Below are 16342 nucleotides of genomic sequence, written 5' to 3'. Positions count from 1 at the left end.
GACAACTCTTGTTTTCAAATAAAAAGCTTCACATGGTAATCCACTTGTCAAATAGGGTTTTTACGACTTATGTGGATAATTACTATGGGAAAATATGAATATTATTTGGACAATATATTTTTGCATACAAAAGTCACAATTTCTTTTTGCTCTCCTTGGACACATACATCTGAGATAGCTGTTATATCATTGCATTCTTCTGAGCCTGCAAAAATCACTGCTGCTGACTAGATGTCGGTTGTAATTAATAAAACTATTTCATAAACACACAAAAAGTGATCAGGATGTTTACAGCCTGAACCTGAAAGACACGTTCTACAGTACATAAGTGGCTAAAGGTCAGCTCCTATTCTGTCTCCCTTTCTTTCTACCAGTTTAACGGCCATTTTCCGAATTGACTCAAGTGGGCCAGTAGGCCCCTAAAAAAAGGAATATAGGAAAAAAGATTTTATACCCAGATGCCCTTCTTGATGCCAACTTACTTTAGCAAACATTTATAATATGCAGATTAGATGATGACCCAATGAGATGATGGTGATCCTATTTTAATTCTTTTTAAGTCTTCATGGGGTGACAAACTGGGTCAAAAGAAACAATGCTGCCTCTTCACCTCAAAGATCCTGTCCTTTGTGGCCCTAAATTATCCGCTCTCATATGCCAAACATATCAGATCATCCACACCCCCAACCAATATCCAATTATCAAAGAAAAAAATACCTCTTAAACATCTATATAACATCAACCCTTGATTTCTCTATGATATAAATCAATTAATTTATTAATTACCTAGTTAAGAAAATTATTAAATAAATCAAAGGGAATGGTTATGCACATTGTATTCAGGATAGAAGAGAGAATTCAGGTCTTCCTCACACAACAGCATCACAGAAAAGAGAACAAAGGCACCAGCAATATGCTTGTTTACATAAGTGCATTAACAAGACACTACTTTCAAAAAATTTTATGAAATATGCCTAAATGGCAAAAACTGATATCAAATCTGTAGTATAAAAAACAAGATCCATTTATTTTCAATTAAAGTCCCAAACCCCAGGTCCCCACTTCACAGGTCAGGTGTCCTATTGAATAATAGCTCATTACTTTGACTACAATACTGCTTCACATAACATCAATATAGCAGAGCACGGATGGAAAGAGTCATAAAACTGACGATTAGTTATACATTTCCTACATATACACCACCAGATACTCTCCTCCACTCATGATACTCTCCTCCACTCATGATACTGTTTTTCTTGCAGGCAACGTTTAGCAGCAACGTCAGTGTTGAAACAAGTTAAATTCAGCTTTAGCTCTTCTCTGTTGAAATCTGTCATTATTTCCTTTATTAAAGTTGTTAATCTGAGCCTCGAGCTTTGTTTACAGCACATAAATCTTGAAGGTAGACGAAAGGCAAGCTTAAATCATGACCAATGAATGAGGAAAAAGATGAGTCTTCAATTCCAAAGCTCAATCTTGTTTCAGCATGTTTCACTGCTTGTTTCTTAGCCATCATTACAAATAATGCAAGGTGATTAACAAATTCATTTTTGGGTAGAGCATTATGTTAAGGGGAAAGTCAGAAATGCTCTTTCCATTTTAAAAAATGTCTGCTATTATTTTTAAGGGAGAAAACAGGCACACTCTAACTCATAAATAGGCAACATCATCAAGTATTCTCCTCATGATCCATTTGCAGTACTTGGTAAACGTGCTTATTGAAAAATATTAAAGTGCTTCTCAAACAGCATCATAAGAGTGATGATTTTTTCTTTATTTATTTTGGAAGAGCAGCATGACATTTTAAAATAAAACACTTTATTGACATTCACTTGTGGCATATTCTTATAGTATATGCCTTTCGACCCTAAGTTTTTTTGTTGTTAGTAGACAAGTATTGAATGATGTGTTTCTGCAATTCATTTGAATAAATGTGAATAGAAACCTAACAGCTCTATACTTTCTTTTAAGGAAAGTTTTTGTATACTGCAGATTAAAGTGGTTTATCAGGCTTCTGTCAAAGAAGAAACGGATCCGATAGCAAAAGATATCCCAATTTATTAAGCGGAAAACTGATACGCTGTTTATCATATTGCATCACATTATGATTGCCACCGCCGCCCACCTGCTGTGCGAAGATAGAGAGGTAGCCAGCCCACCATGCATTCTTGCTGACCATCGAGCCAACCCTGTGGAGCAACTGCTGCCAGAGATGCCAAACAGGCACCAACAGCAGCCACAGCAAGTAGCAACAGACTGACGTTTTATGTTGATTTATGTGTGAAACTAGTGCTTTGTGTGCTTTTCAGAAAATGTAGTTTTTGGAAAAATATTCAGCCCTCAAAGAGTTAAACAACAATCCTATTTGGATATTATCCTAATGAAAAAAGAGGTTACTTTTTAATGACTTCAAATAAACCAACAGAAACGTGTTGAGATTTCCATTAATGCTCATTTTAAATTCAACTGAACTATTACATTAGTACTAGTAATATAAAATTCAAAACTAATATTTACTTTGTTTAGATAGACATACCTAGTAATGCTTCTTCTGTATCTGGTAATGCAGGATGTGACACCATGCAACCGTCATGAACTGCTGCAAGCGTCTTGAGGCATTTTCCATATATGCTATTCACTTTTGACACAGTAAAGGTGCTGAACTGACTTTGACAGAACAGCAAATATTTCTTCCATAATTCTGTGTTATTTGGGTGTAAGAAGACAAGCTTCTGCCACTCTTTGAGCAAAGCAGATGGTTCCCATAATTCCTTGAAAAGCTCCAGTCTGGCTAACTTGAGCTCCACACTGCTTGGGTTGCTCTCAATAGCTCGATCCAACATAGAGATTTTCTTCTCAATAATGAACTTTAGGGATTTCTTCCGCCCTTCTAAGTCACTCTCTGCAGCACAGAATGGACTAGGTCCCGCCATCAGTTTATCCTGTTAAATTGAAAGGATTGTAAAACAAATAAAAAATTATTACAATCATTTAAATGTAGCATATTTTAAGCATAATGTTAAGTTAAATTGTTCCTGAAAAGCTTGTCAACTTGCAAAACATTGTAATTCGCCAAATGTAAAAATTTAAAACTTTATAATTTAGCCTTAGACTAAAACAGTGTTTTTCCAAATTCGGTCCTGGGGACCCCCAGTGGCTGCAGGTTTTTGTTCCAACCAGCTTCTGTTTTTAATTGAACTCCTGGGCTAATTAAGTGAACTGATATTTCCCAAGTTCTGTGTTTAGGGAACAATATAGAAATTAGAAAACTAAGTTTGCTAAATATATATATATATATATATATATATATATATATATATATATATATATATATATATATATATATATATATATATATATATATAAATGTACCAAGCAGTTATATAGGAATAATGTATTTTTTTTCTTTTTAACAGTATTTTCATCTGGATTTCTATTCTACTTTTCAAGGTGTTCTAATTGTTTAATTAATCCATTATTTGCTAACTAGTGGGTTGACTCTAAAGTAGCTGCAGCCTTTGATTATTTAGTGTTGTTTGCCTGGGTGTCTGCTCTGCTCGTTTTAAATTGTCATTATTAAGATACAACAAACGGGGAAAACTGCACAGATAAAGGGCAAAGTATAATGAAATCAACAAAAGAGAGTTAAGCATTTCAATCTATAGTAAAAGCCAGAAATATTTATAAATGTCTTATAAATGTAAAAATCATGCTGCTATGCTTTTCTGAATGTCAAATAAAAGAAAAAAAAAAATCCAGCTAATTAAGGAGCTCAGTGCTGTCAGGTGTTGTCACTGATTAGTAATCTGGTTGGAACAAAAACCTGCAGCCACAGTGGGGCCACAGGACCGAGGTTGGGAAACACTGGACTAAAACATTTGCAAAAAAGAACTTATCAAAAACTGCTACATATTCAATCAAGTACAAAGAAAAAAATCTTCACTTAGGTTGAAACCTTCGGTAGGTGTAGAAAACCTAAAATCTTCTAACCTGCATCTCCTCTTTCCAATACAGTGACGACAACTGCATTCATATAGTTTCAGTATACACATTATCATGGCTGAATTAACTGAACAAATGCCTACCATGGAGCCAAATAAAGCTTATAAGTATAGGTTACTGAGATGTGACATTTATTAAAAACAAATATTCAGAAAAATCCAATGCATTAGTATTTTCTTTGAATGAGTAGTGACAATACAACTTCAGATTTCATGCATACAATGAAGACACCCAAATGAATACACATTAAAAAAAACAACACACTCCAATGAACAATACCCATTAACAAGTTCAACACACTTGTTGCCTTCATGAAATCAGCACTTAAATTAAGCAGTTTTCCTTCAAATTATTGCTACACGCGTGCTTTCTACAGGATATGCAATAATACAATTCAGAAAGGTTCGCTCTTCGTTAAACACTGTCAAAGTATCCCATCAGTGGTTGTTGCTGTATGTGGCAGAAACTTTTGGGTCAAATTGATATACTGCTGGTAATATCTCTTGTCTTGATTACTGCAAATCCTTCACTTCAATGGTTCTTTCTTCAAGTTAAAAATGAAAACTCTGCTTCTAACTTATAAAGCTGCATATCCTCTCTCTGGCTCACTATCACTTAGTATTTTCAGCCGACTAATTATTCAGCAGAAGCGTTTTAACAAACAGTACTGGGGCTTCTTCATCCCTAATGGGAATACAGCTTTAAAATGCTTCACTGTGACTGTCACTGCCCTTTTATCTTTATCTAAGTTAAACACTTTCTTTGTTTTTAGTAATTTAGGTGTGTATTTGAGAGGGGTGGTTGTTGTTTGTTATAATATTTATTATTTGCAGTATGTATTTACTTATTGAGCCTCTCTAAATATCTACATTTTCCATCTTGGGATAAGTACTAAACTAGCATCCAAAATACTTGGTTAAACCTACGGTGTCTATAAAAAGTATTCACCCCCTTATAAGTTTTCACATTTTATTGATGCACCACAGTGAATGACAGTTGAATTAATTTGGCTAATAAGACACAGAGTAACAGAAAACAGATATCAATAAAAGGTGAAAATTTAAATGCAAATCTCATTCTAGCTTTGCTATACCAATTGTAAACAGTAATCCATTTTCAGTCTGTCATTCTATATCTGTTCTTCCAGAAATAACTGTGTGAAATCAGCTTTACAATGTTTATTGTACAAAAGCTTTGCTAGTTTAAATGCATTTCAACAAACACAATCCAAGCTCTTGTAAATGCATGCCAGTACTGTAAAATTATTTTTACTTGTGTTAGTTTTTACATTGTACTTATTCATTTCAATTCTTTACTGTATTCTAGTTTCCCCTAAAAAGAACCTCATTGTGAAGGATTTCATGTAAATTATCAGGAAAAGCACAAAGAATCAAACACAAACTCAAATTGCTTCCAACAGCAACAATGCAAAATATAAATGTTGCAGAACTGATGTAAAAGGACTCTGCAAATAATGCAAAAACACTCACAGAACAGAGGAAATACATTTTCAATCAGTCAAAGATTATTTCAATATAAATGCAAATCCCAGTACCTGAAAATTGACAAACTCCAGCCATGCCTGGATATCCTCTGGGTTTTCTCTTAGCTTCTTGTTGAACTCTTCAACTTTAGAAGCCACAGCGGTATTTATTTTTTCACCACTCTGTTGTGATCCAATACTTTGGTTCTCATTCTTTTGCTGCCCCTTCCCTTGTAACCAGAGTGTAGTAGATGCATCATAAATTCCTAAGGGGTTGAGCCATAAAGGAGCGCAAGAAGCTGTAGTGTCCTCCTCTTTAACACCTGGAACTTCCATGAAATCACTGGTGAATGCAGTAGGGTCACTGCTTTGCACACTTCCGCTATAGTTAACCATAACCCCCTCAGTACCGATAATTAGAGAGGCAGCCTTTGAGAAATATCGATCAGGTTTTTTCTCATTTTTTTTCTTCACAGATGTAGAATCTGACCATGTTATACACTGTTTCTTTGGGTTTAGACCAAGGCAAGACTGCCCTTTCCTTTTGTATCTAAAATGTACCAAGGAAAAACAACTGTCATTTTCTCAACAAATATTAATGTTTAGATGTCTATGCCACCATCATAAAACATTTAAAACAAGCATTTAATATTCAGTCCACCTGTTCAGTAAGTGTGCATCATAGCACCCTTCAAACATTTCTGTCAAACCAATTTTTATTAGGTGATAGTTTATTTAAAATTTACTTATGAAAGGAAATAACAGCCCTTACAGTCCCGATTTACCTAACAAAGGTTTTTGTGACTACATCTACTTAATGACCACCAGTGACCTTCTATAAAAACTTTGTAATTCCAAAGTCACACCCACGGTTCCCTATTGCTGAGCCCTTATATCACTTCAAATCCTTTTTCATCAACCAAGAAGGAGAGAGAAGATACATCTTTAAACTATGTTATACTGAATATCAACTGAACAATACTATTTAAAAACACACACACACAAACAAGCTCTCATTCTTTCTCCACAACACATTGTATCATAAAATGGAGTTATATATTTTAACTTATTCTTCTTAATTAAGGCAGCAGAAAAGGTTACCCATGGTATGTTGGTAAGGCATGAAAGTAAAAATGTCAGTGTACTGTGACAGTGCACCAGTCTGTGCTGGCATTAATGTCTAAATGAATGATAAAGCAGTCACTACTGCTCTGGCTCCAATGATATGGAAAAAATGGACTGCCTACCATCTATTTTATTCATGTTCAAGGTAACCCAGAGTGTATTCGACCTTTGGCGACCTGTATAATCCTTGGCACTTGCTCTCCTCTACTCATGTGTCCACTTATTTCATTACTTTCTTTAGATCAGAGGTTCTCAAACTCGGTCCTAGGAGACCCCCGTGGCTGCAGGTTTTTGTTCCAACCGGATTCCTAATCAGTGACAACACCTGATAGCACTGATCTCATTTAATTAGCTGGTATTATCTTTTATTCTACATTCAGAAAAGCACAGCAGCATGATTTTTACATTTATAAGAAACTTGGAAATATTTCTTTTTTTGCTATGGATTTAAATGCTTAACTCTCTTTTTATTATATTTCGTCCTTTCTCTGTGCAGTTTGCTCCCTTCATTGAATCTTAATAATGACAATTAAAAACAAGCAAAGCAGAAACCCAAGCAAACAACACTCAGTCGTGAAAGGCTACACCTACTTAAGCGTCAGCCCCACAAAGTAGTAAATGACAGGTTAATTAAACAGTTAGAACACCTAGAAAAGTAGAATGACAATCAAGATGAAAATACTGTTAAAAAAATACATATAACTGCTTAGTACATTTTAATACTTTTTTTTTTTTACCAAACTTAGTTTTAGAATTTGTATATTGTTCCCAAAACAGGGAATGTGGGAAACAACAGTTCATTTAATTAGCCCAGGTGTCCAATTAAAAACAGAGGCTGGTGAGAACAAAAACCTGCAGCCATGGGAGTTCCCCAGGACCGAGTTTAAGAACCCCTGCTTTAGATAATAAAAGCCAGCCCAAGACATGATTTTGATCTGTATAACTGCAATCCTCTGCTATCTTAATCAGTGTTAGATAAAAATTATACTGCATGCTGGAACAATAACTATGTATCTGTGGAATCAGACCTCGATCACTCTTTCTCCCAAATTCATTCCATTACTTTCCACTGTCCCCTACCAATTCTGCATTTAAACCAACAGATCCCAATAAAATATGTGTTCCATTTACTTCTCAGGTAAACAAGATCAATTTCAGGGATGCTGAAATACAATTTAAATGTAGATCTGTGTGGGAAACAGCATAAGATATAAATTTAAACATAATTGACAAAAAGCATTTTAAAACCTTACAACAAATATGAACAGCATTACTTTAAAAAATCCTTACTCGTTCTACTTAATGTGTTATGGCTCACTGTGCCTCGGTATTAAAAATTTTCAGTAATCCCTCCACTACATCTTATAAACTAAAGAGGACTGATTTGTCAGTCTCACACCCCACAGTGTTTATCCAGCACCCTCCTGGTACAACACAGCAGCACAGTTATTCCATTTCACAGAAACCTTTGAATCAGCTCCTACCAGCAGTCCAGTATTAAATATTTCATTAGTGTTCAAAGTATTGTGACTGCACCATTGATAAAAGCAATACCAGCCACCCGATTCAACATGTTATCCTTTTGTCCAGCCAGTTAGGCTTCTTGTAGACCTGCACCGAGGGGAAGATATTAACACATTAGGGCTAGAGTCAGATCCCATGCAAAAGGGAAATGATATTGAACATGAAGAGCAAATTTTATATTTGTATCTCTGTTACAAAGGTCAAAATTGCAACAAAGACCATTAGCCAGGTAGCTGTATCTGTAAGATTCAGCCTCATATTGGGGATTCCTATAAATTCCTTAAAAATGGTTAACTTGTTTCATAGGAGTGGATAAACAGAATAAAGAATCTAGTAAACTGTCAGATCAGTGGTACTGATTCAACTTCAATAGCCTCTGTCCAGTGATTTACATATGATAGATATATCAACTGAAAAAAGTCCTTTTTATCAACATAAAGACTGTTATTTATCACTTTAAAATTTAGTCAGCATATGTCCAAAGAAGTCATTTGTGTAAATCTTAAATATTAAAATGATACCAGCCTAATCACTAGTCACTTAACACCACTGCACACAAACAATATCAAAAGAATACAAGTGTTTCCGCTCTAATACCATGTCATAACCTTTGAACATTTACTTAACAGATAAGAGAATTCAAAGTTAAGAAGGATAAAAATGCACTGCATGTTTGGCATCTTCACTCAATCTGGGCTATACATTGTACTTAGGAAAATAAAAATATCTGCAGATATTAACATTTTTTGATTTCTCTGCTATCTTTAATGAACTTCAAGTGCTATGTTTTACTTGGTTAGTGAAAGTTCTCAGTCTACATAAATGAAGAGAACCACAATAAATCTTTAATATCACATTTGAAGGAATATTATATTTTTCTGACAGAATTGACTTCTGTATGTGAATATGTTTAAGATGGACAGACAGATGGAAATTGACATTATAAAGAACTCCAATTAAAATAATGTAAATAGTTACGGTTACATTATTGGTGCAGGAGATTGATGACACTATCTGTTCAGTTTTATATTATATGTAAATTTATAATGAGCATAAACTGTAGCATGTGGCGCTACCCTCTGGACCTGTAAATAGAAAAGTACTTTAAAGGTTTTACACAGGAAGAGAAAAAAAAGTTAAATATCATAGTCATAATAAAACAAATAATAAAAGTTTAAAACGATATTTTTATATAGTGTAAAAAGTAAAGTATAATCTATTACTATTCCATTGCAATAAATATTTACTAGAAAACTTAGTCCAGGTAAAACTATTTTCTCTACAAAGGAAATAATAAATGATTTCATTACAGAAGATAACAAAGAGTCTTGAGCTACAGTATATCCAAACTGCACATAATACTTACCTGGCAATATCTCCTCTATACAAGGAGTCATATTCCCTGTTGGCTGGATCTCCTTTCCTATCAATGCAGAAATATTGGTCTGTAGGTTGCTGCAAGTCATCAAGCCAAAGAAAGTGACTCTGAATGGCATTTGGTTCAGGTTTCCTTGAAATAAAGAGAACAGGAAGATAAGAACACTACATAGGAACATGTAATGAGTGAAACATGTATTGAAATGCATGTGATTTGCGTAAATATATTTTAAAAGCATAATAAATAAAACTCATAATTTGAACAAAATAATACAGAGAATTATTTCACAAACAAACAACCAATATAAGAATGAGAATAAATAAATAAAAATCTATGAAGTAAAAGCTAAACTTAGTCTATCCATCTGTTGGCTAGTAACACCACAAGTCCATTGGTAACTGCCAGAAGGTCAAGATGACATTCTAATGACTTACAGTGCAGTCACCTGAGATGAAGATTAACGTTATGCTTGCCAAGGATTTAGGCATGTATTTGGCCTAATTTAAAAATGTTTAATTTTACTTAAATGTTTAAAATAGTCTGAAAAAATCATTGGCACAAGCTAGGGTTGGGGATTTTTTTTATTAAATTGTTCAATTTAAATAAATGTTTTAAAGTGATATCCAACAAGAAAATAATGTTTTTTTAATTGGTACAGTTAAACGGTCAAGCAAACCTTAGTTTGATCAGCTGGTCACATGTGTAGAATCAAAATATATTACTGCAAAGAATATGATGAGCTACGCTTTGCTTAGAATAAGTTTGTTCCAAAGAAGGGTTGTAATATTAAGTCAGATGTCTGAAATTGGTTTGAAGATGCAAGAATGGATGTTGAATAAAGTCATATAAAAAGCAAAGTTTGCAAAAAGTTGATACTCAATAAAAGTGGCAGCACATCCAGTTTAGTTCAGCACTTAAAACAGAAACACCCTGCAGGATGGAAGCGATGCGAAAATGTAAGGGACAAAAATAAACTCCCTGCTTCAGTACACGCTGCACAAGGTGCACTCCCTTTTATATATCCATATGAACAGCATGATTAAATTAGGAAAAGAACATGTCTTTTATGAAACTGGGGGAAGAATATGCCAGAGATGTCCATTGTGCCTTCTTGCCCTGAAATAGTGACTAGGCTGCGATGGGAGAGAAACACAAGCAGACTGTCTGTAACGAGCGAGAGTGCACTTAAGAGGAAAGGACTCCTCTATAGCAATGTTTCCCAACTGCCAGTCCTTGGACTGGCAAAGACCCATAAAAAATTTTGATAGTCTGCAAGAATCAGGCAAGGCAAGGCATTTTTTTAGAGCAGCACATTCCCAGGCAGGCAGAGCATGTCACTGATCCATGCTGTTCTCCATTGTTAATAAATCTGGAGGACTGAACACTTGTACTCTTCAATTGAATCTATTGTTAGTAAATACAGACACATGCAACTCCAACCAAGGTGTGCTCCTCAATCTAATGTTAATAAATGAGAATCCATGAAAGCCCACAAGATATTTCTCAAACTAAAAAATGAAAGACATTTTTCTTCATCAGTGAATGAGGAGGAAAGGCAGCTCTTACAATTCAAATCACAGTGATGTGGGAATGATGACTTTAATTTCTTCACAAAAGCATGAGATTAAAATTTTTTCTCGGCCACCGCTACAGATCATATGGGGTAAGTAGCATTTAAAACAAATTCCTTTGGGTGGAGTATTTCTTTAAATATGTTGTTTACATGAAAATCATTAGTATTTAACAGTTAAAATCCTATTAGAAAGAGTGAGCCAGAGCTAGTACAATACAAGACTTTTACAAACACAGTTCTGGAGGATGCAATATCCTCTACTTATTAATAAACAAAATACCAGGATATAGAGATATCATTTTTGTCAATATCGCACACCCCTAGTGTATCTTTCATACACTAGGGGGTGTGCTATATTGACAAAACATATACCTCTATTTTCTGGTATAAATATGTTTTTAAATTTCTAAGGAGGACATAGTTATATAATTAAGTTTGTAATATGTGGACAACCTTTCCCTTTTTTCACCCCACAAGAATAGTACAAAATAATTTCTTTCTTGAAATATTCAAAGAAATCATAAATAACCCATACATTTGAGAAAAAAAAGTACAGTACAGTATAATTTTGTTGATTATGATTGCTGCAAAATCATCGCCATCAAAACAGACTCATCCCAGACATGTCTGTGTTAATTACACTACCTGCAGCTATGGCATTAGTTTATACTTGCGATTATTTTTCATTATACAAAACTATATGTACCACCAAACCCTTATCCTAACTGAAGCTTCACACTGTAAATTTCCTGTCACTGTATCAATTGTTTCTCACACATCTTTAATCTGCTGCAGATTTTCACTATCATATTGTTATTATACAGATTGGGCTTAACAAAAATGGTTCATATGGACTTATCAATGATATAAAATTATAGCTTATCTCTCTATTATATAAAAAAAATCTTGGGACGAGACTTTTTCAAAGAGATAATTCAAGTCCAGCGAGACGAGACTTTGTGCCAAGAGATTTAACCACGCCCACAGTCTACTCATCACTCATTCATGTTAATACTATTGTCAGATACAGTTCCTGTGCTCTCAGCTCTTATACATTTTTATGTTTTCCTCATTTTAATGCAAGACATACAATTTATTCATTTCCTTTGATGTAGTCTTTATCTGGACAATAATTTTATACGTTCTACATGAAACATCAACGACTAAGCGAAGAAGAAAGGGCAGTGCGTCGAAAAGAGGCCTAAAAGCGTTGGAGAGAAAAGAATTCAAAAAAGAATAATAATAATCTAAGTGCAAATTCAGAAAATATGGAAAGTTATAATCAGCCCAGACCAAGTGGAATTGAAACCCTAACAGGTCTAAGCAGGGGCAGAAATAAAAGACAAAGAGAAGAAGAAGAAAAGACAAAGAGTAGAAGACAAAATAGAACATCATAAAGAGATTCAAAAATGCTGGCATGATACATATGCAGAGCAGGTTTGAGATTATTTAAGTACTAAAATTTGAACGTCTCAAAAAACTGATAGTAAAGATCGCATTAGCGCTAACAAACAGAAATTATTAGTTAAAAGAGATCGAATATATAGACATAGGTGATATGACAAAAGTATGTAGGTGTTGTTCGGCTTTAAAGTTTAAGTCGGAGACTTGTAGATCACCTAATTCGTGTTTCCATCAGGGAAAAGTAGTGTTTCTTCCCAATTAAGAGGTGTATCCACGAGAAATAAAAGATGTATTATTTGGTGAAAGAGAAATCCACAAACACTACAGGCAAAATATTCAAATCTACAATAATCTGTTTGCATTTGCGTCACTCAATGCTCAAAACGTTGCTTTACATAATTTAGGACCATATATGAGAATCTGTAGTCGTGCAACAATTAAAGCTACTACAAATTTAATGTCGAAGAAACCACAATTCGGTCAGGTTTATATTTATGATCACGGAGAAGTGATGCAACATTGAATCAAATCAGCCGTATTAGAAATTCTACAGCCAATAATGGATACAAATCCATACATCCAAAATTATCGCACTTTACATGAAATTTATCAGAAAAACATGGACAAAGAATGTTTTCTTGGATTTCTATATGAATCTGAAAGATCACGCTCGCATATATAATAAACCGACATGTGATGAATTTTCAGCGATAATAGTTTTGAAAGACGGAGATATCAAAGACAGAGTTGATATTCGTGTTTATCCAAAAGCACAGCACGATTCGTCATAAGCGGCAGATCCAGGAAATAATAAGCATAGGGCCCGCACAGGGGTTGGCGAGCAAATCGAGCAGGGGGCAGAGCCCCCTAGTTTTTCTAAATGTCTAAAATGATTAACATTCATGTGGAGAAAATTACAGCCTAAGTGCTTGAATCTCTATCAAAATAAGTTTACAAATGCACCATTCATAAAACAAGTAACAACAATCCGTGGATAGAAGCACAAAAATATGTTTTACTTTTCCAAAATTGGTAGATACTTTTCTGATACATGTTTAACATCAAAACGTGAATAATCACTCAGAAATACTGACAGCTGTTGTAAGCTGAAATGGGAGACACTTTTTTTTTTTTTTTTAAATTTACAAATAATACATCACTTAAGAATATAAATTTCCAGGGCAAATAAACTATGCCATAATCAGCAAAATACATATCATTTAACTTGATTGTACTCCAAACACAAAAAATACACATAAATAACTAGTATTAATAAACAGTAGGGGAAGAAACTGCAAGGAACAAAACAGTACAATGTTATCATGATACATATCAATAATAAATTTTAATATTTTGTATTTTATTAAGTATGCAGGTTCAGTTCTACAATATACCACAATTTTATTATTCCTTTTTTTAATCAGACTTGAAGCAACAATGAAATCATAAAATGGTAGGAAAAAATGTTGCAACCTTTTTCACATTACAAGAAAAAATTCTGACTCCAATTTTCTTTTAGATCTTCATTTTAATTTTGATTTCAAATATTTCAACAGTCTTCACAGTAACCTGGAGAATATTCTGTTTTGGTACTTAACAGGAACACAGGCTATGATAGTTCTGTGTGATTCCTTGGGCTTTCTTCCAAGAACTGAGATTAGAATGTTTAATATTTAAAAAATACAATTTCAACATATACAAATGTGTATTTGTAATTCATATGACTACTTAAATGCAAATTCCTTTCTGATGCACATATTATTAGACCACTAATGTGCCTTCTCAGTATTTGTTCCAGGATGTAATACATGTGTGAATCATACAGAACACAGTAATCCCTCCTCGATCGCGGGGGTTGCGTTCCAGAACCCCCCGCGATAGGTGAAAATCCGCGAAGTAGAAACCATATGTTTGTATGGTTATTTTTATACATTTTAAGCCCTTTTAAACTCTCCCACACTGTTTATAAATATTCCCTGCACAGTTATACAGCATAAACCCTTTATATTCTCTTAGTTATTAGGTAAGATTCGTTGAAATTATGTATGTACACACTGTTTATATACTACTCACAAACATATGTCATCGTATATCATTGAGGAGTTTTATTTAATACGTAATACAGTTTTAAACATATTGTAATTGATTAGGTAATATAAAAATAAGTGAAAAATCTATAACATGTAAATGCTGTACATAAAACCAAAATGTTATTTTAAAGATACTGTAGAGCATCTCCGATATCACATATGTTACAGCCATTAAGACAGACAGGTCACCGGCAATAAATACCTGCAATGCAAGAAAAATTGTATAAAATGTGTGTACAGTTACAATAAACATATGTACATGTACTAAGTACGTAGAAAATTAGTTATGGGTACTCACCATGACAATGACATGACGACTTGTCCGATAACAAGGAGTTTAATTTTAGTGCACAACAAAGGAGAGCGTTACAGCTCTTCTAAAGGAGCCTCTTCAGGCGATTGTGTAGTACCGCCGTTGTTGTTCTTCCGGCAGTCTTCAATCCAAATCCCTAAAGCAGATTCCTTCCGGACTACCGCCTTATTACATCCACTTACAACTCGTTTTGCGCCCAAGTTAAAGGACACTGCGGGCGTAGATCTTATATTCTTTTCCTCCTTTTTAAATAAAAAGAATCATGGACTCATTGATGCCGTAATGGCGTCCTGCAGCAGTGTAGCTGTTTCCTTACTTCAACATATCCAAACCTTTTACCTTTTCAGCAATTGTTAGCATCTTCCGTTGGCGCCTGGGCACGGCTCCTGAAGCAGTAGCAGGAGCAGATCGTTTTGGAGCCATAACGAAGGGCTTGACTGTGCACAAAGATAAACACAACAATTAACTCTTTATACAGCGAAACACGTTGATGCTGAATGAGCGAGATGAGACTTCCTGGTTAATGCAGTGGAATCAAATTCGGCGCTCCTGTGCTGAGCCAGTCAGCACACAGGAACTTAAATGCGTGCTCTGATTGGGAAGTTTCTCAGCCATCCACCAATAGCGTCCCTTGTATAAAATCAACTGGGCAAACCAACTGAGGAAGCATGTACCAGAAGTAAATTTTCCGCAGAAACCCCCGAAGCACCAAAAAATCTGCGTTATATATTTAGATATGCTTACATATAAAATCCGCAATAGAGTGAAGCCGCGAAAGTCGAAGGGCGATATAGCGAGGGATTACTGTAAAATGATGAGTGACTTCACTCAAAGTTTCGTCTACACAAAGTTCTCATACCTGTCTATCCCAATTAGGAAAAAAGTAGACCTGAAGGGGAGAGACAACCCTAGATTGTAGTTTGCTAGAGTAGTTGATTTTCATAACAATGCTTGCAAACTACGTGCATCTTAAGATCTATCTTCCCTTTAGCACTGTGAAAAACCAAATGAATCAAACACTCTTAAAGAACATGGGCAGAGCAGATTACACTTGAATCTCTACAGTTCTGCCAAGTTTAGCAATTGGACACCTGTAAAACTACAGAAGCAATTAATGCAAACACCAGTAAAAAAAACATTATGTCCCAACTTCCGTGAACTGTGCAAAAAAAAAAAAAAATGCTGGATACAAATTCAGATAGTTGTTCATTGTGTTTCAGTGTTATATCACAATGAAAAGTACAATACACAATGTTGATTAGTAAAGAATTGTTGAACAAGTTTAAAGAATGATGTGTTTTTTACAAATTTACATTTACAAATTCTGTTAAATTATTTTTAATGCTAGTTAATTCAATATCATTTTACCTATATTGATGAAGAGCAAAAGAAAAATTTTAGAAGGTATTATATAATTTACGCTGTAGTTAGGTATTAATTAGTAAACTTC

General features: G+C 34.4%; 1 protein-coding gene across 1 annotated transcript in view; it reads right to left on the bottom strand.

Annotated features, from left to right (window-relative positions):
* nrde2 (NRDE-2, necessary for RNA interference, domain containing) overlaps nucleotides 1-16342 on the bottom strand; it is a 64500-nt gene that overhangs the window by 34620 nt on the left and 13538 nt on the right. The window contains exons 4-6 of the mRNA XM_039741070.1: nucleotides 9501-9644; nucleotides 5558-6035; nucleotides 2537-2942 (exon numbers count right to left, since the gene is read on the bottom strand). Of these exons, the coding sequence (XP_039597004.1) occupies nucleotides 2537-2942; nucleotides 5558-6035; nucleotides 9501-9644 (1028 nt within the window). The remainder of the gene's footprint in view (nucleotides 1-2536; nucleotides 2943-5557; nucleotides 6036-9500; nucleotides 9645-16342) is intronic.

This window comes from Polypterus senegalus, chromosome 18 (genome assembly GCF_016835505.1).
Source record: "Polypterus senegalus isolate Bchr_013 chromosome 18, ASM1683550v1, whole genome shotgun sequence".
NCBI classification, from domain to species: Eukaryota; Metazoa; Chordata; class Cladistia; order Polypteriformes; family Polypteridae; genus Polypterus; species Polypterus senegalus.
The sequence above is the reverse complement of the archived record's forward strand: the minus strand, read 5'-3'. Positions and strand labels throughout refer to the sequence as shown.